Source organism: Schistocerca americana, chromosome 9, assembly GCF_021461395.2.
Source record: "Schistocerca americana isolate TAMUIC-IGC-003095 chromosome 9, iqSchAmer2.1, whole genome shotgun sequence".
Lineage (NCBI taxonomy): Eukaryota > Metazoa > Arthropoda > Insecta > Orthoptera > Acrididae > Schistocerca > Schistocerca americana.
In genome coordinates this window covers 139,241,633-139,268,558 of record NC_060127.1, presented here as the reverse complement: position 1 = coordinate 139,268,558, position 26,926 = coordinate 139,241,633, and the positions used below count along the sequence as shown (strand labels likewise).

Below are 26,926 nucleotides of genomic sequence, written 5' to 3'. Positions count from 1 at the left end.
ACGTTTGTATTCCTTCTTACCTGCTTCATTTACTGCATTTTTATATTTTCTCCTTTCACCAATTAAATTCAGTATTTCTTCTGTCACCCAAGGATTTCTTCTAGCCCTCGTCTTTTTACCTACTTGATCCTCTGCTGCCTTCACCACTTCACCCCTCAAAGCCATCCATTCTTCTTCTACTGTATTTCTTTCCCCTATTCTTGTCAATTGTTCCTTAATGCTCTTCCTGAAACTCTCTACAACCTCTGGTTCTTTCAGTTTAGCCAGGTCCCATCTCCACAAATTCCCGCCTTTTTTGCAGTTTCTTCAGTTTTAATCTACAGTTCATAACCAATAGATTGTGGTCAGAGTCCTCATCTGCCCCTGGAAATGACTTACAATTTAAAACCTGGTTCCTAAATCTCTGTCTTACCATCATCTAATATATCTGAAACCTGTCAGTGTCTCCAGGCTTCTTCCATGTATAGAACCTCCTTTTATGATTCTTGAACCAAGTGTTAGCTATGATTAAGTTGTGCTCTGTGCGAAATTCTACCAGGCGGCTTCCTCTTTCATTTCGTAGCCCCAATCCATATTCACCTACTACGTTTACTTCTCTTCCTATTCCTACTATCGAATTCCAGTCACCCATGACTATTAAATTTTCGTCTCCCTTCAGTATCTGAATAATTTCTTTTATCTCATCATACATTTCTTCAATTTCTTCGTCATCTGCAGAGCTAATTGACATATAGACTTGTACTACTGCCACAGCCATGGGCTTCGTGTCTATCTTGGCCACAATAATGTGTTCACTATGTTGTTTGTAGTAGCTTACCCGAACTCCTATTTTTTTTATTCATTATTAAACCTACTCTTGCATTACCCCTATTTGATTTTGTATTTATAAACCTGTATTCACCTGACCAAAAGTCTTGTTCCTCCTGCCATCGAACTTCGCTAATTCCCACTATATCTAACTTTAACCTATCCATTTCCCTTTTTAAATTTTCTAATCTACCTGCCCGATTAAGGGATCTGACATTCCACGCTCCGATCCGTAGAACGCCAGTTTTCTTTCTCTTGATAACGACGGCCTCCTGAGTAGTCCCCGCCCAGAGATCCGAATGGGGTACTATTTTTTCCTCCAGAATATTTTACCCAAGAGGACGCTATCATCATTTATCCATACAGTAAAGCTGCATGCCCCCAGGAAAAATTATGGCCATAGTTTCCCCTTGCTTTCAGCCGTTCGCAGTACCAGCACAGCAAGGCCGTTTTGGTTAATGTTACAAGGCCACATCAGTCAATCATCCAGGCTGTTGCCCCTACAGCTACTGAAAAGCCTGCTGCCCTCTTCAGGAACCATACTTTTCTGACCTCTCAACAGATACCCCTACATTGTGGTTGCACCTAAGGTATGGCTATCTGTGTCGCTGAGGCATGCAAGCCTCCCCACCAACGTCAAGGTCTATGGTTCATGGAGGGGTAGAACATTTTATGTTAATTAATTTTTCAGTAAGTTGTTTAGGTTGATGATTGTTTAGGTTGTCATATTTACCGAGTTGCGTTAGACTACTCTCTAGCTACGTCATAACCATTTCCTGGGTCCTTCAAATCTACTATTCATGTACCTTTAGAATAAATATATACTTCAATTGCTTTCAAAATGGCATGTAATTCTTTATGGAATTGTTTAATTAAACTCTCAATTTTTGGATCAATTTTTGCTGCTAATTCAATTTTTATGTTTTCTAAATTGGTCTGACTATTAATTGTCTGTCATTTACACTTCAGCTTATCTCCAAACATATCCATTTATTTGATTCAAAATATAATTAAATTTACAATTATCTAATAATGGTTTTAAAAGAAACAAACACAGATGACCACAAATTGATTCATTGAATTTTTGTATTCTCTCGACACTGTAGTGCAGATCATTTGTACCAAATACTTAACTAGTTGTTTTGGTATATATCCTGAAAATAAATCAAAAACAAATATTGTGTCTTAATTTTTATAATAAATTCAGTGAGTAAAAGGATGATTAGATGTATCTAAATTTACAATTCCACATTCATTATTGTTTGATTGTTTAGGTAATTCATAAATCATAAAAACACCTCTAAAGTAATTAATTTTTAATTCCTTAACAAGTTTTTCTATATCAAAATTAGGTAAACGATTTCTAAATTTTGTTTTGTTTTGAACACGTAATAACTAAGTCTACGATGGAGATATGTACCCATTCAGGGAGCCACAGGCGGGAGAACTGGTCAGACAATAATGCTGAACAGGGACGAATTTAAAACGTGGAGGCTGCCCAGGAGGAAAACAAGGACACGCAGGTCCGAGCGTTGTCCGTTCTGAGCCCATTTTAGTAAACTCGAACCAGTTGGTAATTGTAAATTCGTTACAGGCTATCCTACAACAGTTAGTAGAGGCTAATAAAAGTCAAGCAGAAGGGAATAAGAGGCATATCGAAGAAGTTATTACGAAATTTAGTAACGATATAGTACAGGTTGTCGGAGATAGACTGAAGATCATGGACCAATGCATTAGCGCTTTAGAGGAGGGGCAGCTGGTCATTACCAAGCGTGTTGTGGAGCACAAAAAAAGGGTCGCTGGGAATCTCCACACGTTAGAGGAACAATACCAGAGTGACCACGCGGCTCTTGTGTCCGGAACAGGAAGTGCTGCTTTTAAATGCCATGACAACATCAGGTCCCAGGTAGAAACCCATGTTCAGTGGCTAACGGTCTGCGAGCGAGGTCAAGAGGGAATGCAATTACAGGAGGACATGGCCCCCTGAAATATGCTGGAAGAGACATCCAAAATCTCGGTCACAATAGCGGGCAACTCTGACTGTAATTAGGAGACTATTAAATCGTCATTAGCAGACACAGATGAAATCCGGTCGCTAATGAAATTTCAACACGGACAGTGTGAGATAAATACCCAAAAAGACGGGGTCACCAAAGTACTGTGCGGGCACATGGCCCATTTAGAATTACACATGAAACGTGTAACGGCCCATGAAGCTAAAACATTATGAGCACAAGGGTAATTACTGCGACAGTGATTCCGGTAACGACGGCGAGTTTCATTATCGTTACGATCATGGTTTCCATACAAGGTGGGAACGACACGGGTCCCCTCAGGAACGTAGGAACGTTCGCCAAGGAGTGGAAATCATGAATTTGATTGCAAACACTTTATGATGGTGAGGAAGTCTGAAGTGTTCTGTAATTCGGCCACGGAAATTCACCCGCAGGCCTGGTTGCAACAACTCGAATTCTTTCTTCCTCCAACGTGGCCAAGTGCGCACAAAATTGAACAAATGTGCAGTTGCCTCGAAGGTGAGCCAGCGGCATGTATGAGGTCAATTGCACGCAATTGCAGCGTGTTATCGTTGAAGGACGGTGTAAGGAAGACATAGAGGGTTGCCATAGCCTTCTCCTAGAGCTTGTGTGTGATGCGAACGGCAACGCCTATTATTATGGCCGGAGCGCCTACGAGCAGTGGTCGCGAGAGCGGAGCCGCAGCCGTAGAGGCAGAATGCACTCACGGCGCAACGGGTCACCCGGGAGTCACAGAGTGAGCGATAGTTCTGTGTGTCGCTACAATTCGCGGAACTCGGGTAGAGCGAATGATGCTAATGGACACCGATCGCCAAGAGGAAATCGGAGACACCCCGGAGAGGTAGAGAGATATGGAAATGAGCAGCGATTTACGCGTAACTATGGCATACCAGGGAACGGTAGTCATGACCAGCGCCGGAATGATTACCGACCAAGCAACGTCGGGGCTGCTAGAAACAGTGCGAGTGGTCCGGGAGTGGGTGTAGAAATTCGTCTGGCAAACCCCTGACACAGTCTGCCTAATGCCCCAATCAGATCTAACAATGAAGCTGAGATGCATCAACTTACTGAGGACCAGTGCTAGTGTCGATGTTGGAGTACACTTAATAGAGGAGTATTTGATAGGGAATATTTGTTAAGAGAGGGCATTGCCTTGTGCTCAAACTCATGATTCCACTGCGTGAATTACGCTCATACCATCTTCAAAGTGTATCACTTGTAGAGAATTCCTAAGTGGCTGAGAGAGAGGGAAGTCCCACGGCAATAACTCTGAGCTAGATGGTGTACAAGACAAAAAGTATTTGGGCATATGTTCACAGGTTATTACACTCGGATATGGGCATGCACTATAGTATTGGAATAAGGTTTACTTTGGATTCCTGTCAGACCTAAAAACCGATCTTGAGTTTTTTAGTGTCTTCTCACAGACTTCTGAATTAAGCATAGTAACACAAGGAGGACTGGGGGGGGGGGGGGGGGGGAGGGATTTTTCACATAATATACACTTTAAAACTTTGAGGAAAATATTTATTCTCCTCAATTAATATTTTCACCTGAAAGACAGTTATCGAACTTTGTGTTTTTTAAGTTTGATAGTTGATGCTTTGCCAGCACATCCACGTGAATGGCATCAACACTATCCAAGAAGAGTGTCATGATTTTTGTCAGCAGAAGGAGCTGGGTTGATTTTGTCTTCTTTCGTGTATGCACTAGATGCCACTATAGTGACTGCATATTCGTTTCTGGCTAGATGTGATGCACCGAAGTTGCATAATCTGTAATGACCCATGACAGGAAGGCCTCTTCCATTGCCCTCAGACTGCTCCAATAATTCAGATGAAGAGGCACTTTTTATCTTGTGGTTTCTTGTGAACATTTATGGAGGAGAACTTTGAATATCCAAGAGTCTCATTCTCTGCGCACATACTTAGGTAATTCTCACTGACAGCCGTACAGCGTATTGTCGAGTTGTGATGCGCCAGTCTGCGCGAATGATGGGATCTGCCTGATTCACCAAGTCGCACACGTGCAGAAACGGAACATCAAATTTGAACCGTGTAAAGTATCTTCTTCTACATTATACGTTGGTATTCCGGTTGCTATGGGTTTATTTATCGAATGTAATTTTTTATTTGTAGTGACTGTTGCTGTCGGGGTTTACATATTGTCATTTTGTCATTTGGAGGTAGTGAATGGGGCTGCGTATGGTAAAAAATGGAGTGCCAAGTGGAAAAATCGGAACACTTGGGACATATTCTTCTGTCTGAGTTCAGTGGAGGGATGGCAGAAGGAGAATATATTATTGATGATTAAAGTCTCGGTTATGTGTATCTGTTGTGTTTATTAAACCTACGGAGAAATGCTATGAGCTTACAGACGAACCCGATATGTTAAAAGCTGTAAAAAAAATTTCGAAAGTTATTTATTGAACAACACTTGTACATTAGCAGTTCCAGACTCATAGCTTGCAAATAAATTTTGAACATCTGATTTATTGCGACTGTTCAGTTTGTCCCGGGATATTTTTTGGTCTAACAGTACACGGGTGTACAATGTCGGAGATACTTGCCGAGAACACCACAGGCACATTCGCCTAATGTATCCCAACTAGTCAGCGGCCGCAGAGCACTGTTCGTTCGAGATTCATGCGAGGAGTATGAACATAGCAGGATGTTAGCACAGACTTCCAAGCACTGGGACTGAGGCCATAGAAATTCGCACCAGGGGCGACCTCATCAACCAAGATTGGGGGTATAATCTTAGGAAGGCTTGGGAACAAGCAATGAGTTTAATTAAGAAGACTCGGCAAACAAAACGATCTGGCGACCGGGGCGGACAGAGAACTTACATCTACGCTGCCACTGAGGCCGACGCTAGGGCCTCCGCGACTGCAGACGGAGCTGCGGGGGCGGCAGGGGATACTGGTTGGCTCCCGAGGAGCTCAAGTCGCCAGCGCACCTGACGACGGCGATGTGTCTGAGCACCGATATGCTGTACCAGTAGAACATTATGAACTGGCAGTATACCCATGGACTGTTCGATCATCTGACAATATTCCTCTGTTCCTGTGTGTGGTAGCTTTCGGCTAATAATGTGTTCTGGATTTCCCACCCTAATGAACATTTCTTCCTGTTGGCCTACAGAATGAACACTCCAACAAGCTAATCTAATTCAAATGCCTCACAGCTCATGAATCTGCTGATGGCCGGCACGGAGACGACGGCTGTGACTATCAGCTATGTTCTGCCACTGCTCGCCCTCCACCCTGAGTGGCAGGATGCAGCCCACCAGGAGCTGAAGGACGTCTTCGGCGAGGGTGACGACTACCTGCGGGCCCCCAGCCTTGCAGACCTAGGCAGACTCAGGGCGCTGGAAAGTATCATCAAGGTGAGCCACTGTCCACTGGCTGCCCGTGTGGTCGCAACATATGCCACTTTTCCATATGTCGACCAACGTAGTAGAACCCCATATTCTATACGTACTAGCGGTTGGAAAACCGGCCAGTACACTTTAGAAATAATATATGTTTCAGTCTACAACAGCAATTTTTAATTTTGCCGACTGGCTACAAGTTTCCATAAAGTATATCATCCTCAGGCCACTCCCAGGCATGCAGTCAGCCCAGTCAGATGCATCAAATACTGCTATACAATGGGGTGACAAAACTGATAATTTACCTACATGTACACATACACACAATGGTAGTATCACGTACACCCGACGGAAATTAACAGACTTTGACTGGAGTTAGACGCAATTGACATTCCATTTCGGAAGTCGTTAGGGAATTCTATATCATGAGATCCACAGTGTCAGGAGTGTGCTGAGAATACCAAATTTCAGGCATTAGCTCTCACCACAGACAAAACAGTGCCCAACAGGCTTCACTTAACAACCGAAAGCGGTGACGTTTGCATAGAGTCGTCAGTGCTAACACACGAGCAATGATGTGTGAAATAACCGCAAAAATCAATATGGGACGTACGATGAATGCATCCTCTAAGAAAGTCGGGCGAAACTTGGCGTTAACGGGCTGTGACAGCAGACGACCGACGCAAGTGCCTTTACTGGCAGCATGTCATTGCCTGGAGTGCCTCTCCTGGGCTAGTATTATTATAAGTTGGATCCAAGGCTACAGCAACACAGTGGCCTTGTTAGATGATTCCCGATTTCAGTTGGTAAGAGTGTGGCATAGATCCCACGAAGTAATGGACCCAGGTTGTCAACATGACACTGTGCAAGATGGTGGTGGCTCCTGAATGGTGTTGGCTGTGTTAACATGTAATGAACTGGCTCCACTGCTCCAACGGAATCGATAAATGACTGGAAATGGCTATGAATGGCTACTTGTCCCCAAACAATGATGGAATTTTTCTGCGTGACAATGCGCCGTTTCACCAGATCAAAATTTTTGATAATTGTTTTGACGATCATCCTGAACACTTCAACTGAATGATTTTGTTACCCAGATCACCCGACAGGAATCCCGTCGAACATTACTGGAACATAATCGAAAGTTCATGCTGAAAATCCTGCACTGACTACGTCTTCGCAATTATGAATGGCTATAGAGGCAGCATGCCTCATTATTTCTGCAGGGGACTTCCAACAGCCTTTTGAGTTCATGTGACAAGTCGAGTAGCTGCACTAAAATGGGTGAAAGGAGGATCAGCACGATGTTGGGAGATATCCTGTGACTTTCGTTCACCTCAGCATATACACTTGGAAAGTGATGCTGATGACTGCACCCCAGAGAATGCCCAGGGGAGGTACTGTGTAGGGAAACCAGTAGCCAGTAGCCGAAATTAAAAGTGTGACTGTAGACTAATACAAATATTACTTGTATAGCAGGACCTGTTTCGATTTTTGTTGTGGTGTTGATGCTGGACAGTAAAGCACCAGCAAACTAAAATGTCTGTTAATATCTACTGTGTCCAACTAGAGCAGGCACCAGGCAAACTTCAAGGCTACTGACAACAATCCGTATGATGACCACAAATTTTGAACTACAATTTAGGTTGTTGTTGTAGGGCATGTTAGTTGTAATGGATAACAACTTCTAAGTGAGGATTCTATCACGAACTTCCGTGTGCCGAGATTGCTGTAATAGTGTGTATAATAGGAAATCACCAGGGTTCCATGTGAAGACTGCATCTTTTCCACTACAGTTTACGTTGTTCTTGTTGATAGTGGTAATGGTGAGGGTGGTGCTGGTGGTTGTATTGGATAACAGCACCTACATGAGCAGTCACCCACAATCTACTGCGTACCAAGGTTACAGTCATAAAGATTGCCTTTAGAGCATGCACGATTTTGTATTTCTGTGTGTTGTGTTGCAGTTGTTGGTGGTGGTGATAGTGGTGATGGTGGTGTCATTGATGCTGGTGGTGATGTTGATGGTGATAGTAATGACGGTAGTGCTATGTAGCGACATCCACCTATCACGCACTTAAGCTACTGTTTCCCAAGACTGCTCTCAGAAGGAGGGCTGTGAAAGAATGTCCCTGTGGTCCTATATGTGGACCATGTTTTAGAGAGTTCAGTGTAACTTCTTGTTGTTGGAGGACCTTCCTGGGTATATTAGCCCAGCTGAGTATCAGGCCTAACCTATTATGTTCATGTGTAGGTTACAGTTCCTAGGGTTCTTTCAGTGAATCTGAGTTTGGCAACTGACTCTCCCCTGACAAGTCTTATGTATTCGTTGCACTCTAAATTGCTCCATATGCATCCTCCCAACTATTTAATGAAATATCGTATTTTTTTCTGCTTTTATATATATGCCTAGGGTTGACTGTCTGCTGTCAATCCTTGCACCAAATGTCAACCCTTTGCACATCTTCTTGCTGTTCGCTAGAGTTTTCTAGTATAGTGACGTCTCTATATAAAGCAGCAGCATCCACAACGCCATGAGGTTCCAACACTATCTACAAAATCGTTTATATGAGCTGCAAACCGTACCAGTTTTATAATGCGCTCTTGTGGCGAGCCAGAAGTTTCTTTCACGTCTCTAGATTTCTCTCTGTTGAGAATAACATACTGTGTTCTGTTTGCTAGTAATTTTTTAGATAGTGAGAAAGAGCGCCTGTTATTCTCTACAATCGTATTTTGTTCATGAGCGGTGTGTGACTCGAGTTCATGCCGTTTGTTCTTTGGCATTTTGTCACATCGAGTGCCGTCTAGTTACTTCTTTACTTACTGGTGTAACGAAGTTGCTAGATTGCCTCCATGAGTGGCAGCAGCATTGCGTATCGATACTAATACTTCCGTACTATCTTTGGTGTGACCACTAGTATTTCCAAGTAGTGTGTGTGGTGGTCAGTCGGTTGGGACGGAGCAGCCAGGAAGTCTCCACAGCTCGAGGCCAGGCCGGGGCCGCTGGCAGCGTGCGCGCGCTGTCGGATCGTGAGGAGCCAGCTCCGAGAGCGACAATGTTCATTGTCCACCAAACCTGGAAGCTGAAGTTGAGTGATCAGTTAACCTGTTATGAAACCTCAACTATTGTGACATCTCTTCGTTCATTTGTGGGTTGTTGCTCCCTGGGCCATCTGGGATAGCAGCAACGTGTGATGTGCTGGAGCTGGAGAAATCGTGGAGCCATCTTCCTATTTTGTGATTAACTATGAAATTAACTGTTACTTGCCAGTGGAGTGCACCAGCGGTATTTTCTGTCCTGTGGCTGTTAACGCCCCAGTTACCAGCACCAGTCGTTAGCTTACTTTTTCGGCAGTGTGCTTTTCCTCGTCGTGCTGATGCTGTCTGGCACGGCGTGTAGTTCGACAGCCTTTTAAGTTGTTTGGTTCATATTATGCTTAGAGTGCTTATTGTTCCCGTGGCTGTTTTTAGACGCCAATTTCTAAAGATGTAGTGCTGTTCGTATCTTCGTCCTCGGCCGATATTTTCCATCGTTGTGCCGTTGGTCGGACGGAAGAGAACAGTTTAAATTGTTGGGAGGTCCTTGGGCCATCCCTAATTTGGTTTGCCATCCGATTATTTAACTTCAGCTGTTGGCTGCCTGTCTCACCTCACCTTAAGTTTGAGCTACCTTCTCAGGCCGACCCTTGAAACATTTCTGAGCACCACTTGTTCTGTTTGTATTAGATTGTGGTTTTCTTTTCAGTTTGAAGTTTTGTGAGAGGCCTTTGGCCATCTATTAATTCAGTTATTTTAAAATTTGACATAAAGGCCTTCAGCCGTGTTAAATTAAAATTTTGAAGATTTATTTTATTTTAAAAATATGTTGTCCTTCAAATTTGTTCTATCCGAAATTGTTTGTAATCCAGGCCCTAAGCCGTTGGTTGTTTGATGTGTTATTTTTTACCTTTAGCCAGGCAATAAATTAATATTTCTTTAATTAGGCCTTTGGTTGTTCTGTTGTAAGTTTGAAAAGAAATTTCTTGGTTCGAAAAAATTGTTTATTAGTGTGTTTTAATTATAGATGTCCTTCAGTAGTGTAGTGTAGCCCTTCAGTCGCTAACTGTTTTCAATTGCATGTTTTTTTTAAAATTTTAACTTCTATTTTTAATTGTTTTTGATTTCTAAGCCAGGCCTTCAGCTGTTCTTGTTTTGGTGTGGTTTTGGGCCTTCAGCCAAGAAAGCATCTCAAGTTTTCTTTAACTAGGCCTTCAGATATATTGTCTAATTGTGATCTTTTAAGGCAATGTGTAAATAATTGGTTCTAAGAAAAATGAAGTTGTGTGTTTTATTGTGCAACTCTCAGCAACTGTTGACGGCCCCATCCACAATCGTAACCTTATCTTGTGCGTTCTCTGAGTACCCACCAACCAGGTTTCAGTTCATTAAATAATGGTACCGAACAGTATAGCACACCATCTGGAAGTGGTAGTACATGGCGTTGCCTGAGCTGTAGTATCTACAGCCTTCTGACACTCATGCGTTGTTGCTGTGATCTTCATTCCAGAGTCTGATTTAATGGAGCTCACCATGCTACCCTATCCTGTGCAGGCCTCTCCATTCCCGTGTAACTACTGCAACCTACATCCTCCTGACTCAGCTCAGTCTGTTGACTTCTTGGTCTCGCTCTACGGTTTTTACCCTCCACACTTCCCTCCGGTACTAAACTGGTGATCCCTTGATGCTTCTGCATGTGTCCTACCAACCGATCTCTTCTTCTAGTCACGTTTTGCCACAAAATTCGTTTCTCTTCAGATGTATTCAGTTCCATCGTATTAGTTACCTCACCTACCCATGTAATCTTCACCATATTTCTGTAGCACCACATTTCTAAAAATTCTAATCTCGCCTTGTCTAAACTATTTATTGTCTGTGTTTCACTTCCATACATGTCTATACTTCATACAAATACTTTTGTTTCCCTTGCTGCTTGCTCAATATACAGATTGAATAACATCAGAGATAGGCTACAACCCTGTCTCACTCCCTTCTCAATCACTGCTTCCATGCCCCTCGATTCTTATAACTGCCATCTGGTTTCTGTACAAATTGTAGATAGCCTTTGGCTCCTCTGCTCCTGCCACCTAGGAATTTCAAACAGTGTCCAGTCAACACTGTCAAAAGCTTTCTCTAAGTCTACAAATTCTAGAAACGTAGATTTCCCTTTCCTTAACCTGTGTTCTAAGATAAGCCGTAGTGTCAGTATTGCCTCACGTGTTAGAACACTTATACGGAATCGAAACTGATCTTCCCCAAGGTCGGCTTCTACCAGTTTTTCCATTCGTCTGTGAAGAATTTGTATTAGTGTTTTGCAACTATGACTCTTTAAACTGATAGTTCGGTAATTTTCACTCCTGCCAATAGTTGCTTTCTTTGGGGTAGAAATGATTATATTATTCTTAAAGTCTTAGGATATTTCGCTTCATTCATCTTGGTCACCAGATGAAATAGTTTAGTCATGGCTGGCTCTCCCAAGGCTATCAGCAGTTCTGAAGGAATGTTGTCTATTCCTAGGGCCTTGTTCTTTCAGTGGGCTGTCAAATTCTTCACACTGCATTGTATCTTCCATTTCATTTTCATCCACGTCCTCTTCCATTTCCACAATGTTGACCTCGAGTGCATCACCTTTGTACAGACGCTCTATATATTCCTTCCACTTCTCTGCTTTCAAGTTTTTGTTTAGGACTGGTTTTCCGTCTGAGCTCTTGATATTCATACAAATAGTTCTCTTTTCTCCAAAGGTCTCCTTAATTTTCCTGTGGGCAGTATCCATCTTACTCTAGTGAAATAAGCTTCTGCATCCTTACATTTTCCCTCTAGTCATCCCTGCTCAGCCATTTTGCACTTCCTGTCGATCTCATTTTTGAGTATTCCTTTTCGCCTGCTCCGTTTACTGCATTTTTATATTTTCTCGTTTCATCAATGAAATCCAATATCTCTTCTGTTACCCAATGGTTTCTACTACCCTTCGTCTTTTTATCTACTTGATGCTCTGTTGTCTTCACTATTTCATCTCTCAAAGCTACCCATTCTTGTTGTACTGTATTTCTTTTCCCTGTTCTTGTCGATCGTTCCCTGATGCTCTACGACCTCTAGTTCGTTCAGTTTATGCAGGTCCCATCTCCGCAAATTCCTACCTTTTTTCAGCTTCTTTACTTTTAATCTAGAGTTCATAACCAATAAATTGTGGTCGGTCCACATCTGGTTTATAGTTTATAGGTGAGACGCTAAACCCACAGCCCGCAACAGGTAGTTTAAATTGTGGAAAAGGGCCAGAATTAGCGGCTGTCAGCTACATTCAAACATACAACTTCATTTATTTCATCAAACATTGAGAGGCACCCACATGCCTTGCTCATACTGTGGCATCAAGCAGTCAGGCCTGCAAGATGAGTGGTCTGCCAAGTGAGTGGATTCATTCTTATTTATCGAGTAACCTGAACTCTCGTACTCACAATTAAGTTACAAATTATCCTCCTGTATGAATAATACGCAACGGAAACGACATCTGACTATCAGTAATTTACAGAACTCTTACTGTTCACTACGCACTGGCAATACCACATTTTCTTTCTTTTTTTTTATTTAACGGCTTTTATCAACACGTAGCCATCGCACTGAATATGAGTGGCGCACACATTATAAATTCTGGATATCATGACAACATACAATTCGAAGGAAAAGGCCACCAATCTTTTTCTTTTCACTGTCTTATTTATTCCGATAAATTCTATAACCTAAACACACAAATACTATAACCTACAACAATAACACGTGAGAAATTCCTCCCAGTGGGTATGGCTTTACATTGGTGAATCTCTATCTTATGGTCTCGTAATTATTTAACGCTACAGTGCACTTTCTGGATAGGATGGTGGATCTTTTTCTATATCTCACACTTCGACTCTCACAACCAACATCACGAAACTTTCCTCCAGACCGAGCGGTACAAAAGGAACATGCATAACCCACTACCTCTGAAACTACCTTGCTACTCTCCCATGCAAACCACACATACTTAAATTACATGACATACACCACACTGCAACATGAAATACAAGACAGGGAATAGTCACAACATTATCACTTTCAGCTTTCCCACATCAATTAATATTTATCCCAGTTTCACACGACACTGCCCCACTTCGCAATTCTACTTTCCTACTCTGAACTCTGGAGATATATGCACGTCTTCCTGTGCAATGCAAGCCAAGTGGCGTTGCTGGATAGACGGCTGACTCACCTTGTTTCTCTCTCAGAGTGTTATAGTTTGAATTAAGCGTCACACGGAAACATATCTCGCAAAGTAATATTAAGAACATATTCATCACACACACGAGTCCTCAACTGATACCATGGACGAGTACTTCTCTTTATCCTTTGTCTCATACACAGTACTCACCACATGAAAGTACTCGCCTCTAATTTCAAGTCCTGCACTCGCTATTTCTTAAATATTTCAATTTATAGTACGCACGCTAGTAATTCAGCTTAACTTAAGCACACGGAAGTATTTCAACTTATTGCTACACGTGGTTTCATTGTGACCGTTGGTCACTTCCGAAGATTATTACGATACCATTAATATTACCTGCCTGACATGTAATTCTCCCCACAAAAGTTCCTGAAATAGAGAAATTATTATTTCAAACTACTCTTAAATATTCCACAAGCATACCATGTCTCCACTCTTTTGTCTTTACGGAGCACAATTAAGACAGGTCTTAACAGCACAAGATCCAGCGGCAGAATGCTGAAACGTGGCCATTCTTCAGGTCCTCTCGCACCTCTGCCGAAGTGGGGGAGCACCTTGCTACCGTATTGGTCAGCCACATTTCAGGCGCTCAAAGCTCAGGTAAATTTCATCTCTTTGGTCCCACCAAAGGTTGCCAAAGGATCGTCTCAAAGATGATCATCTATTGACATTCACCATCTGCGGTTAGCAGACGACCATACATTCATTCATTTCACAGATCTCACCAAACTGGATGTAGGGATTTATTTTGTGGGAGTGCACATGTGATCAATTAAATCAATAAATTGTCATTCTTTCCCACACTGGTATACAGCTTTGCTGTATTAATTGAAATTGAGTTATTATTAGAAAAAATATATTGCTCTGACAAGAATAATGAAGTATGTTGTACCTATTTTCAATGTCGGGTGGTACTGTATCCTTTCACCATTACAAGAGCCAAGAAAATTAAAAAAAATAAAAACACAAAATTAATTTTTTGAACTTAATTACCAATTGAATGCGCCATACAATCTCATGACTTAAGGTCAAGACCACTTTCATTTAAATTTGGCTGAAAGCCTCAAAGACTCAAACCAAAATCAGAAATTTAAAAGGCAAAATGCCTCATCTTAAATCAGTTCTTTCAATTTGGCTGAAGGCCCAAACAATCTCACACCTTAAAAGCAAAACAACTTTAATTTTTTAAAAAGTCAGCTGAAGGCCCATCTCTTAAGACTCAAACCAAAATTAAATTTTTTAAAGGCAAAAGGCCTTATCTTAAAACAGTTCTTTAATTAGGCTGAAGGCCCAAAAAATCTCACACCTTAAGAGCAAAACCATTTTAATTTAAAAATCGGCAGTAGGCCCATCACTTAAGACCCAAACCAAAATAGGTTCTTAAAAGGCCAAAGGCCTTACCATAAAACAGATCTCTAAATTAGGCTGAAGGCCAAACAATTTTACGCATTAAGGGCGAACAACCTTAATTTAAAAATCTGCTAGAAGCCATACAATACAAACAACAAGAAAAGGCAGTACACCCAACGGCGCTCAGAAGTTTCCGCGGGTCTGACTGGAATTCAAAAACTAGCGCTCGCTTAGGTGAAACAGGCAGTCGGCCTAACCATTCTCGATCCGACGATAGCCCAACTGACAGACAGTCAGCAGACCTACCGACAAGATAACTTCCACTCCACCCGACCAGCACGCAACACGGAGTTCAATGGAACAACATAGAAGGTATTGACGCCCACAACCAGTTATACATTGAGCTGGACTGCCACAACACAATGTGGAAAATACACTGCCTGAATTTACGTCAACGGCCAGGGCAGGTAACCAGAACGTAAACGGCCACAATGCAGAACGCTCCGCTGGTGCACTTTAATTCAAAATAACCAGGTACAGTTAAACTCCGCCGGAGAGTGGCTAAAATTTCCCAATTTGAAAACACACGAAGTTACTCGTGGAAATGTCCCACCAGCCCAAACGAAATCCAAACGACACAAGGTGAACAGTCGTGACTTGATGGTAGATTAAGTCAAAACTCAACTTTCGTGTCCAGGATCGGTGAGCCATGGACATCGTAGCAATGTTAACAGCGCCACACACTCCGACCGCCAGCGGCCTCGGCCAAACTCGCGCCGCGGAGATTTCCTCGCTGCTCCACGCCAACCGACCAACTGCCAGCCTCGGAAACGGTGAAAGGACCAAATATACGTCGGCCGATGAGACAACCAACAGAACGACCAACCAACGGTCGTCCCGCTCCAATCTCCCTCCGTCGGACAGTTCATGTGTGCCGCCAGCGGTCGGCGAGCACTGGCTGTCGGCGCCTCACCGGCGCTCCGTCCCCGACTTCACTGCTGCTGCGTCCCGACTGCACTGCTGGTCCGTCTCCAACACACTTCCGGACACACGACGACCCGGAAATGCTATCGGTCGGTCCAGAGATGATACGACAGTGCACTTATCGATACGCGCTGCTGCTGCCACTCACGGGCAGGAAATTACCCACGCCAGTAAATGGAATAAGAAAACGAGGCAGCAGTACGGCAATAGAAGATGACAAACAATACATGTCGTGAACACGAGCCATGCATGTCTCAGTAGGTGTGAGCTTCGTGTCTACCTTGGCTACAATAATGCGTTCGCTACACTGTTCATAGTAGCTTATTCGCATTCCTATATTTTTATTAATTATTAAACCAACTCCTACATTATCCATACTTGATACTGTGTATAACCCTATATTCACCTGACCATAAGTCATTACAATTCCTGCCACCGAACTTCGTTGTTCCCACTATATCTAACTTTAAACTATCCATTTCCCTTTTAAAATTTTCTAATCTACATGCCAAATTAAGGGATCTGACATTTCACGTTCTGGTCGGCAGAACGCCCGTTTTGTTTCTCCTCATAAGGACATCCTCCTGAGTACTCCCTGCCTTGAGATCCGAATGGGGCACTATTTTACCTCCGAAATATTTTACCCAAGACGACGCCATCATCATTTAACAATACAGTAAAGCTGTACCAGCACAGCAACGCCGTTTTGGTTGATCTTACAAGACCAGATCAGTCAATCATCCATTTGCCCCCGCAACTACTGAATAGGCTGCTGCCCCTCCTCAGGAACCACACATTTGTCTGGCCTCTCAACAGATACTCCTCCATTGTAGTTACACCAAGCTTATGGTTACCTCTATCGCTAAGGCACGCAAGTCTCCCCACCAATGGCAAGGTCCATGGTTCATGTGGGGGGTGTGGTGTCACCGCCAGACACCACACTTGCTAGGTGGTAGATTAAATCGGCCGCGGTCCATTTAGTACATGTCGGACCCGCGTGTCGCCACTGTGTGATCGCAGACCTAGCGCCACCACAAGGCAGGTCTCGTGATACGAACAAGCACTCGCCCCAGTTGTACGGACGACCCAGATAGCGACTAGATGAACGAAGCCTTTCTCTCTCATTAGCCGAGAGACAGAATAGCCTTCAGCTAAGTTAATGGCTACCAACTAGCAAGGCGCCATTAGCCTTACCGTGATTGTAATTAAAATCTCCTGTGTATCGTCAAGAGCGATGTACCACAATGATTGATTAAAGATAAGTATTAATCCAGCTACGTACTTTTCTTCATAGCATTAATTACGTAGCCTGTTCCAGAAATTCACGCCCATCGGCGTGTGTGTACGCGTGCTATCCTACCAGCTACCTCAAGTGGCGTAACAGTCTTGTCACGTCACAACAGGGGGAATCTCATGTCCTTGCACTGTGTCGATCCTCTGCATGTCTTCTTGCTGTTCGCTACAGTTTTCTGACATTGCGACTTTTCTATATAGAGCACCATCATCCACAACGTCATGGGGCTTCCAACACTATCTACAAAATCGTTTATATGTGTGCGACGAACTACAATGGTTCTATAACGCTCTCACGTTGAAATCTTCTAGAAACATATAACACTGCACCAAAATATATAGTGACAATTAACGTTACTTATAGTCAACTTTTTGAGGACTTTTTACTGGAAAGATAAATTTTATTAAACTTCAATGAATCATGGTTTTTACTCAAACAGGCTGAGTGACGATAACCTTCTTTGGAAGAGAAAAGTAACTGAGGTCCGAAGCCAATCTTGTAGTTCGATGAACTGAAAATTGCAGCATGAGAAGTGTTGTGTACATAGTTCCGCGTAGTCAGCGCATACACAACTTTCCCACTAGAGCGTGCCCCGCTAAGTCCAACAGTGCAGGCGCAGCGCTCGTCCGTCTCCGCACTACGAGATGGCGCTGTCTTAGAGACAGACCAAATTCTGCTTCCGCCGATCTGCGTATTAATATGTAACGCAGCCAATGAGATTGCTGCTAACGTAGAATCTTTTCTCCTCGTGGATCATACTCGCGCAGTGAAACCTGAACGCTCGAGGTATTATAACGAGTGTACAGACCTCCGATTAGTCAGTCTGCATTAGTCTGCATTGGTCTGTAGTCAAGTTTCATACTGCGCCTAATACGATTATCATATTCCTCTACATAACCATGAAGAGAAATGTATAGACACTTCGTCAGGTATCAGGGATATGTGAGAGTAAGATTAACGTACCAAGACCAAAGGAACTTCAGATTGTCAATTGTAAACAGCATCCAGAATCAAGTTACGTAATGTCTATGATTTTTATTATTTTAACAAATGTTTGTGAAAATTAATCAAGTTCTGTTTAAAGTTGGTCACCGTCAATCTGCTGCTCTAAGCGTTCAAGTGGCATTTCTATCGTCTGACCTAACAGCAGAAGATAAACACGCCACGATAAGACCACGAGACATATTGCTGACACTCGCCTACTTCGTTAGAGCGACAAGTCAAATAATCTGATGGTGTGTGTACCGAAGGTCTTACAGTACGCACACCACAAGGAGTACTATTTCTATGGGGACTCCAGGCCACAGGTCAAGTTTCCGCCACTTGCTGGGCACTGCAGTCACTGACATTGGCCGGCAATTCAAAATTCCAAGACGATGACAACAATGCTCATCTCGTCTCTCTCTCATGACAAATCAAACCGTCATTATCAATCACGTGACACACCACTTCGCTTCCCTCCTCCTCTGCTATTCCCCTCCACTTTCCAGCTAATACCAGAATACTATTAAAGTGAAGCAGCCAATTAGTGTGTAGTACGTCAGCGGGCATTAAAATGGAATGGCACTATGCACCCGAAGTAGGCATCTTGGCTGTTCTCAAAACTGTCAGCACTAACAGAATTTTTGTACCATGTCCAAACGTATTTGTCCAAAAAATTACATAAATAATGTATCTTGCAGTAATTCTTCACCTAAATTACTCCAACATCCACAGACACACACACACACACACACACACACACACACTCACGCACACCACTTGCTGATTCCGCTGCTGAACAGTTCTGTACAATATTGACATGTCTATCTCATCATAATCAGTAAGTTTCATCTCTCTGATTTGTGCATAAAAGTACATTTCCCCTCACTCACTTTCTGTCTTTAATGAGGCAGAAACATTGCAATATATTACTGAGGGATTGAACGGGATACAAGTGTTTCAACTGGCTGACACCCCTTATAGCTGACTCCCGCTGCACTGTGGGAACAAGTCTTGACTTGATAAGTCTCAACAGTCTCTACAGTATGATTTACGAACAATGGCAGTACAGACAGGTCGAGTAATGAACGAGGAATGCAGTATTGCCAGTTCAAAGTGAGAGTTGTCATGCATGCATAAAGAGGCTTTGCACTTCAAGAAATGTATGTCCTGCAAATCATGTCTCTCTCTCTCTCTCTGTCGCTTATGATGAATTCCTCGCTTATTGTGCATGGAGGCTTACCACAGCCATCAGTCATCTCAGCTCACCACAATTGCAAAAAAAATTCAGAAATAACTTGCTGTAGTGAGGTTTAATGGATGCACTGGGTATGACATTCCCAGCAGAGTGTTCAAGACACTACCGAGCCCTCATTGGATACCAGGAAATGCATGAGGTCATGTGTACAGAATGAGCTTAAACTTAGTGAGCGACATTCGTGACTCTTCCATCTTGAAATAACTCATAACTTTCCAGAACAAGCCTGAACTTGTTTAATTGATATCATGATTAGACTTGCTGACATCTGCATATGTACACTGATGCAATCTTCCAGTATGTCATATTTTGAAAAGCAAATATACATGCATATGCAAGGTGATAACAGTCACCTTGTCAGCTGACCATCACTGCCGTACCTAATACCTTCTAGGGTGTAATACCAGTCACTTTGTCAATTGATCATCATTGCCCCCACGCAATAAAATATGATGGAATTGCAGTCACTCAGAATTTTGCTCCAGTTTGACAATGTGACTTGTTGGAACAGAAGTAGTTAGAACTACATAGAGCATTTAGGAACTTACCTGGGTTAATGGTAGTCAGTCTTTAGAATACTATGTCAGTTCAGAATGCCTATTTGTTTGTGTTAACTATCACTGCCTTTTCTGCTTAGCATTATCAGCGTAAGGTTTTGTAATGGAGGATAAAATTAATACCCTAGCACAGAATCATTATAATATTGGGTGACTTTGAGCAGATAGCAATTTCCTTTTCTTGCCTACATAAGTGTTATATATGCTATTTCATGTAGTTTCCCCTATGTAACAACAGATGACGACATACATCCTGAAACAAAAAATATGATGTCAGTGCCATACAATGGGTTCACCGTCTGACTGGTAGTATGTCTGTATATAGCACATTCTGTCTAAAGTAAAGGTTGAGAATGAGGCTTTTGTTAAATGTTTCTTTTGTTTTGTGTATCCCAAATTTTGCGTTTAGTACTTCATTCCTAGGATGCTTTATAGTTAGTGTGATTTGAGTCTGTACCTAATGATGAGATGAGATGACATCATGATGTGCCTGTTCTGTTTTAGAGTCATTGCATGTGTTTTTGGTCGATAGATGTGATGGATGGCATGTTTGTGCCTTTGTGTATCTGTGTATGTGCAACGAACTTGGGTTCATCTGTAATGATTTTAAAGCACTTGTAGTTTGCACAGATGAGTATCAGCAGCTGTACCCCAGACCTCACAGCCGTACAGTTCAGGAACTGATGAAACCTGCCCAAAACCCCAATTACATCCATCAGTAATGTGTAACTCCAAAGTAGTTTGTGGTCAATATTTTACCGATTCACACCATGGGAAATCTCGCTTCTCTAGAGACAGCTGATGACTGGGTGCTCTCCTCCTGGTTGTGAACATTATGCAGCTTTCTTTGGAGATTAATTTTGATCCTCTAGAAATTGCACGATTAAGTAATTTGCTCAAGGTGCCGCTGCAGGTGCATGACGATGTAATTGGTGTTTGCGTGACTGGCATAGACAACTGTATCATCTGCAAAGAGTGCAAATGACTTTTGCCTTTTTTGAGGATGTTGTTAATACAGACACCATGTGGTATGGGACCCAGGACAGAACCCTGGGGTATTCCTGCATCTATGATTTTATGTTGCTTTTGCACTTGTCTAAGCTAGTAAAAAATTTTATATTGCTTAAGAAAAATGCCAGAATTGATTATGTGGAGCAGATACTCGATTTCAGTAAGTTCGTGTAGTAAGCCCTGATGCTAAACATGGTCGAAGGCCTTCTCGATACCCAAGAAGGCAACTCCCATGCTGTGCCCTTTTACCATGACCTTGCAGATTTCCTTGACCATCCAGTTGCTCTGGGTTGTTGTGCCATGCCCCGCGCGAAAGTCAGATTGTTAGGGGGATGATGATTTGCCTGACGTTGAGGAAGGTTTTCAATAATGTGATAATTATGCGTTCCACGATTTTACTAAGAAAGCTTAAAAGATGTATGGGTCTGTGGTTTTGTGTAAAGAGGGGATTTTTGTTTCGTTTCGGAGGGGTCATGACTTTGGCTGTCTTCCAGGCTGTAGGAGAATAATGCAATCTAGACAGGAGTTGTAGATGGAGGTAAGGTAAACGACTGCTAAGAGTGGAAGATTTTTGAGTTGAAGTGGCCTAACGCCATCGGTATTAGGAGGTTTGGAGTTACGAACCCTTTGATGGTTGAGCTGATTTCACAACTGGCTGAACTTCCTCTTCACGGTTTTCGGTGACATCGTCGACAACGTTTTCTCGAAACAGTTGATGAGATTCGAGTAATGTAAATATACGAAATAATCACAGTTTCTCAGCGGATTGACTCTTCAGGAATAACATTGATGATATCCATCATTTATATGACATGGGATCAGTATCTGCCATACGTATGGACTGTTACTACTGACACATTTTGTGAAATTTCTGAAATGCGTTTATTATTTTTTTTTTAAAGTATCGTTGGTGGCATATGTTTCCTGATTTTTTCATGTTTATTAACGAGACATAATATCTGAATACGTGTTTCACAAGAATTTCCCGCTTCGGCAATGATGTTGTAAACAAAAGACAAAAGGAGACTGGCAATCACACACACACAGCGTGGCACAGAATTGTACTAGGAGGGAACTGATTCGGATGGCCAACAACACAAACCATGAGTAGCTCTGTGGCAGAAGTGAGCAGGGAGAGAGGGGAAGGACGGTCCACCCCCACTCCTCCCCCATCACATCGCACTGCTCACAGGCAATCGTCTCAGCAACTGCAATAGTAAGCTTCTGCCCAGTGGTCGGCCGCGGCAGTGGGCATTTGTGCCAACGGAACATCGTCGTAATCGCACGACGTAATCTAGCGACTAACTATAGTCTCGTATGTTACGCACTTGTAGTTAAAACTTGTATTCCATCCAAAATTAAGGACTTTCCTTAGCTGTCTATCTGATGGTGGGAACACGGTGTAAGACGTGATACCCTACAATGATGGAAAAAAAAATGCAGCTCTAAGAAGGAGTTATGCGACATAAACGAAAGTTGGTAGGCGTGTCTCTACATCTGAAACATGATGTCTATTAAAATCATGCTCCACTCGCATCAGTGTGGCACCAGTACCGTCACTACGAGGCTGCAACTAAGGTTCACTTTAAATAAGCGCTGAAAGGGTCGTGAGAGCTAGATATCGTTAAGACTGGACGCGGTGAGATGATGCTGCTCAAATATGCCAAAGATGGCATTGTCAACAGCTCACTGACTATGATTGTGGTCGAGTAATAGGGCTACGAGAAGGTCGCTATTCCTTCTGCGATATTGCTTAATCGCTGGGCGTGAATGTAGCCACTGTACGTGATTACTAGCAGAGGTCGTCACGAGAACGTACTGCCGCAAGAAGACCGGCCTCCGGAAGGCCACGTTGCACTGTTGAGAGGAAAGGCTATCATGTTCGGCGTACGGCTCTGTCGTATCATACTGCATCAGCAAATAGCAACTTGAAAAGCAATTGACACCAGTTTATCACAAAGAACTATTAGAAATCTTCTACTTCAAGGACAGCTCTGACCCAGACGCCCTGTAGAACGCATTCCACTGGTTACAATTGGGAGTTCATTGAACAGCATACTGGAGGTCTGCGGCGTTTTCTGCTGAAAGCTGGTTCTGCTTCGATGCCATTGTTGGCCGTGTATTGGTTAGATGGAGGTTAGTTGAAGGTCTGCAGCCAGTCTGTCAGTGTGTTAGACACACTGGACCTATACCTGGACTCGCATTCGGGAGGACGACGGTTCAATCCCGCGTCCGGCCATCCTAATTCAGGTTTTCCGTGATTTCCCTAAATCGTTCCAGGCAAATGCTAGGATGGTTCTTTTGAAAGGGCACGACCGACTTCCTTCCCCGTCCTTCCCTAATCCGATGAGACCGATGACCTAGCTGTTTGGTCTCTTCCCCCAAACAATCCAATCCAATCCTATACCTGGAGTTATGGTCTGGAGTGCGTTTTCGTACGACAGCAGGAGCACTCTCGAGGTTATCCTGCGCACCCTGACTCCAAATGTGCGTGTCATTCTTATAATTTAACCTGTTGTGCTGCCATTCATGAGAAGCATTCCAAGAGGCGTTTTCCAACTGGATAACACTCACCCTCATATCGCTGTTGTAATCCAGCATTCACTACGTGATGTCGGCATGTTGCCTTGGTCTGCTCACTCACAATATATGTCTGCGATCGAACACATATATCATTGGACAATGTCTTCAGCACTATCCACAACCTGTATTAACCATTCCTGTATTGACCGACCAACTGCTCAAGCACGAAACTCCATCCCAAAAATAAAGATGTGGCATCTATAATACAATGCGTGCACGTTTGCATACTTGCATTCAACATTCTGTCGGTCTCAGAGGACAATGTGCTCTCCATCATGCTACAGATCATTAAGTCTATTATTAACATATCAACATTTCACATTCGCAATGGATTATCTCGCGCTTAGATTAGGCTGTTATCTTGCAATGTTAATCATTTAAATGTGTTAAATAGACCAATAAATGTATTCCTGAAGTTTCATTACCCTACATTAATTATTTTTCTGGCGTTGCGACTTTTTTCGGTCAGTGTATCTTCACTCTCTTCTGGTGTGACCAACAGGAGACACTGCGATTGTTCCCAACCGTCCCGATGCTTCCTCGGGTGGCCACAGAAGACATCTGGCTGTCTGGAGGCTCTGCAGAGCGGGTGTCAGTTCCTAAGGGTACCCTGCTTTTTGTGCTACCCTTCCTCACACACCGCCTGCCGCAGTTCTTCCAGGACCCACAGCGGTTCGACCCTTCGCGCTTCCTGGAGGACCGTGTCGGCAAGGAACATGCGTGCAGCTACCTGCCATTTGGGTTGGGCGCGCGCAACTGCGTGGGCTCTCAGTACGCCAGCCTGCAGCTCAAAGTCTACCTGGCAGACATACTGAGGCGCTTCCGTTTCCTGCCATGTAACCGTCGCGAGGACCTGGAGGACAGTGCGCTCTCCTTCAGCCTCAGCCCCATCAAGCCATTCAGAGTGTCGTGCGTACCCGTGGATGGTCCTAAGGCATAGGACCACTCTCAACATTACTGATCATCATATTGGCCAATGTCCTGAGACAGTTTTCATTCCTGTCATAAAGCTCCTGACAATAACAACACTCACTCTGTCAGTGAACACACTGTCAAGAGGAGGATGGTCTATTGCAAGCCTCAGCATGGTTCCAGCCCATTTGGCCACCCTCGTCATTGCTGAAAATTAAGATCTTCCAGGCCATTATCCTGAGATGCTTTACCTTCCTGTTGCACAGCTACATGTATCACCGTAATCCACCTCCAGAAACTGAACATACAATAACATTGAAATCAAAATAATAATCCAAATACATTGGGACCTGTAATAAATTACTGTATATTGGACGCTCCAGTAACTTTAGTCCTAACTGTTTCCAAGATCGTGTATACAGTGAAGTATGGTCGACGACATGTTTGTCTTCTTGGCTTTGCAAAGCTCTACTAACTTGCGAACATTTTGATTTTTCTGTTTTTCTATGTTCAATTTTTGTAGGTAGTACTTAGGTGGTTTAGAGATGGTTGCTGGCAGCCTGTAAAAATGTTTGTTCAGAGTTGTAATGTTGTTTACAGCCAATAAAGAGATATTTAATTAAAAGGATTGCATTGATCTTAACAAAAGCCAAGGGCCTCTGCTGGATCCCAGGACATATAACCACACACCACACTCCTGGATCTGCAGGTCTTCCTCAACATTTTGCTGCGATGCTTCCGCTTTTTCCGCAAATTGCTGCTGTGAGAGCCTGGAAAGCAATGCACACCATCCAGATTTTTTAGCCTCTGCAAGGTTTCAGCATATGGAACCACTCTGTAGTACTGAAGGTCTTTCTGGCAAATGTTCCAAAGTGGTTCTGATTTCTCCTATGCCCCTCTGCACAGGTCCAGCACGTAAGGACTACCATTCAAATTGCTGAAGCTGAATGACTTTCTAGCCAGTATACTGAGGTGTTTGTGCTTTCTGCACAGCTCCTGGGGGGACCTTGAGGACAACGACAACCCTACATACCACTCAGCTGATCAGTCTCCTGCATCCATCTATAGGGCCACTGCACTGCTAATGATGAACGTCCTCCGGGTCAACATCCTGAGGTCACTGGGAGTACCTGGACGACAGTCCACTGTCCACCATCCTACATATAATCAAGTTTAAAGGGGTTTTCTTCGTAGCTTTTCATGACCTCAGCACATAGGACCATCCTGTAGACTGCTGAAACTGAAGTGTTCTATCTGGACATCATGACGATGTCTCTGCACAGCACAGGTTCTGGATGATGTGGATGGCAAGTCCTCCTGTTTCGTATCGCAAGGTTTTCCCACTTTCTCCCGTATAGCTGCTGACAGGATCTGGAGAACAAGCTCTCCGCAATCCAACATACCAACCAGCTGAACAGGGTTTGTTTGTGGTTGCACGATATCCCAGCACATGTGATCTCCCTCCACATTTTTGGAGCTAGTAGGTCTAATATCCTGAGGTTTCCTCACTTCGTTCTACATACCAGGTTTTTGCTCATGGAGGCTCCAGTGTGGGCTACGGTTATCTTATGGCAGCGAAACGAGTAGATATGCTAACGCGTTAATGCAGAACCATTCACGTTGGTGAACAAATCAGTTTGGATTGTGGACATCAGCTGAAAATTTGGTGCTGTACAGTGTTTTGACGGCGGTATGACATCCACACTGTCATTTGACAATTCACGTTGTGAATTAATAGTGTGGCTATAGATAAGATAGACCGCGCACTTTTAGTGAAACTGTTTTATGTGAATGGCAGTAATTACTGTACTGCATTGAGAGAGTATTGCCGAATGAAAGGACTGAGTAGAGTTCCGACGTCATTAAATAGTTTAAAGATGATAACAATGACATTCCAAAACAAGGGTGAGCTTTGTGTGGTACCTCAGAGAGAAAGGCACCCTATCGCAGTGGAAGATTTTGATGAGGTTGCTGTTCCTGTAACTGACCATGCAGCATGTGCCCTGGGTAGTGCTAGTGTTCATGCAGTGTCACGAGAATTATCTATCCCATGGTCAACAATATGGAAAGTTTTGCGGTCTATTTTACGTTGGTACCTGTACAAGATACTAACAGCGCAGCAACGGAAACCTCATGATCTGTAGCAATTTTCCTAAATTTGCTGTTCACTTTCTGACATGGATCGAAGTTGATGACATGTGGCCAGGAAATATTCTATGGAGTCGTGAGGCACATTTAACACTACAGGGTACAATGAATACAAGTTATCTAAGTTTTAGTTGTAGCACTGTGCAATGCTTATTGTGTCAAAGACGATGTTAATGTGGAGTGATGAATGTTATTTTTCGTTCTGGCATTCTAATCGCGGTCATCTTTTTTTCTTTTAAACTGCAGTTTATTGTCTACAACAAACTTCATGAGGGATTAAATATGCTGTCAAGCAGTGGTCAGAATGCCCAACCCCTTACAAACATGTCAACAAGATTG

The 26,926-nt window shown here is 43.1% G+C and overlaps 1 protein-coding gene across 1 annotated transcript in view; it reads left to right on the top strand.

Moving 5' to 3' along the window:
* The window catches only part of LOC124550747 (cytochrome P450 4c3-like), a 64,518-nt gene extending 40,051 nt beyond the window's left edge, over window positions 1-24,467 (top strand). The window contains exons 4-5 of the mRNA XM_047125469.1: window positions 6,030-6,230; window positions 24,030-24,467. Of these exons, the coding sequence (XP_046981425.1) occupies window positions 6,030-6,230; window positions 24,030-24,467 (639 nt within the window). The remainder of the gene's footprint in view (window positions 1-6,029; window positions 6,231-24,029) is intronic.
* The last annotated feature ends 2,459 nt before the right edge of the window (window positions 24,468-26,926 follow it).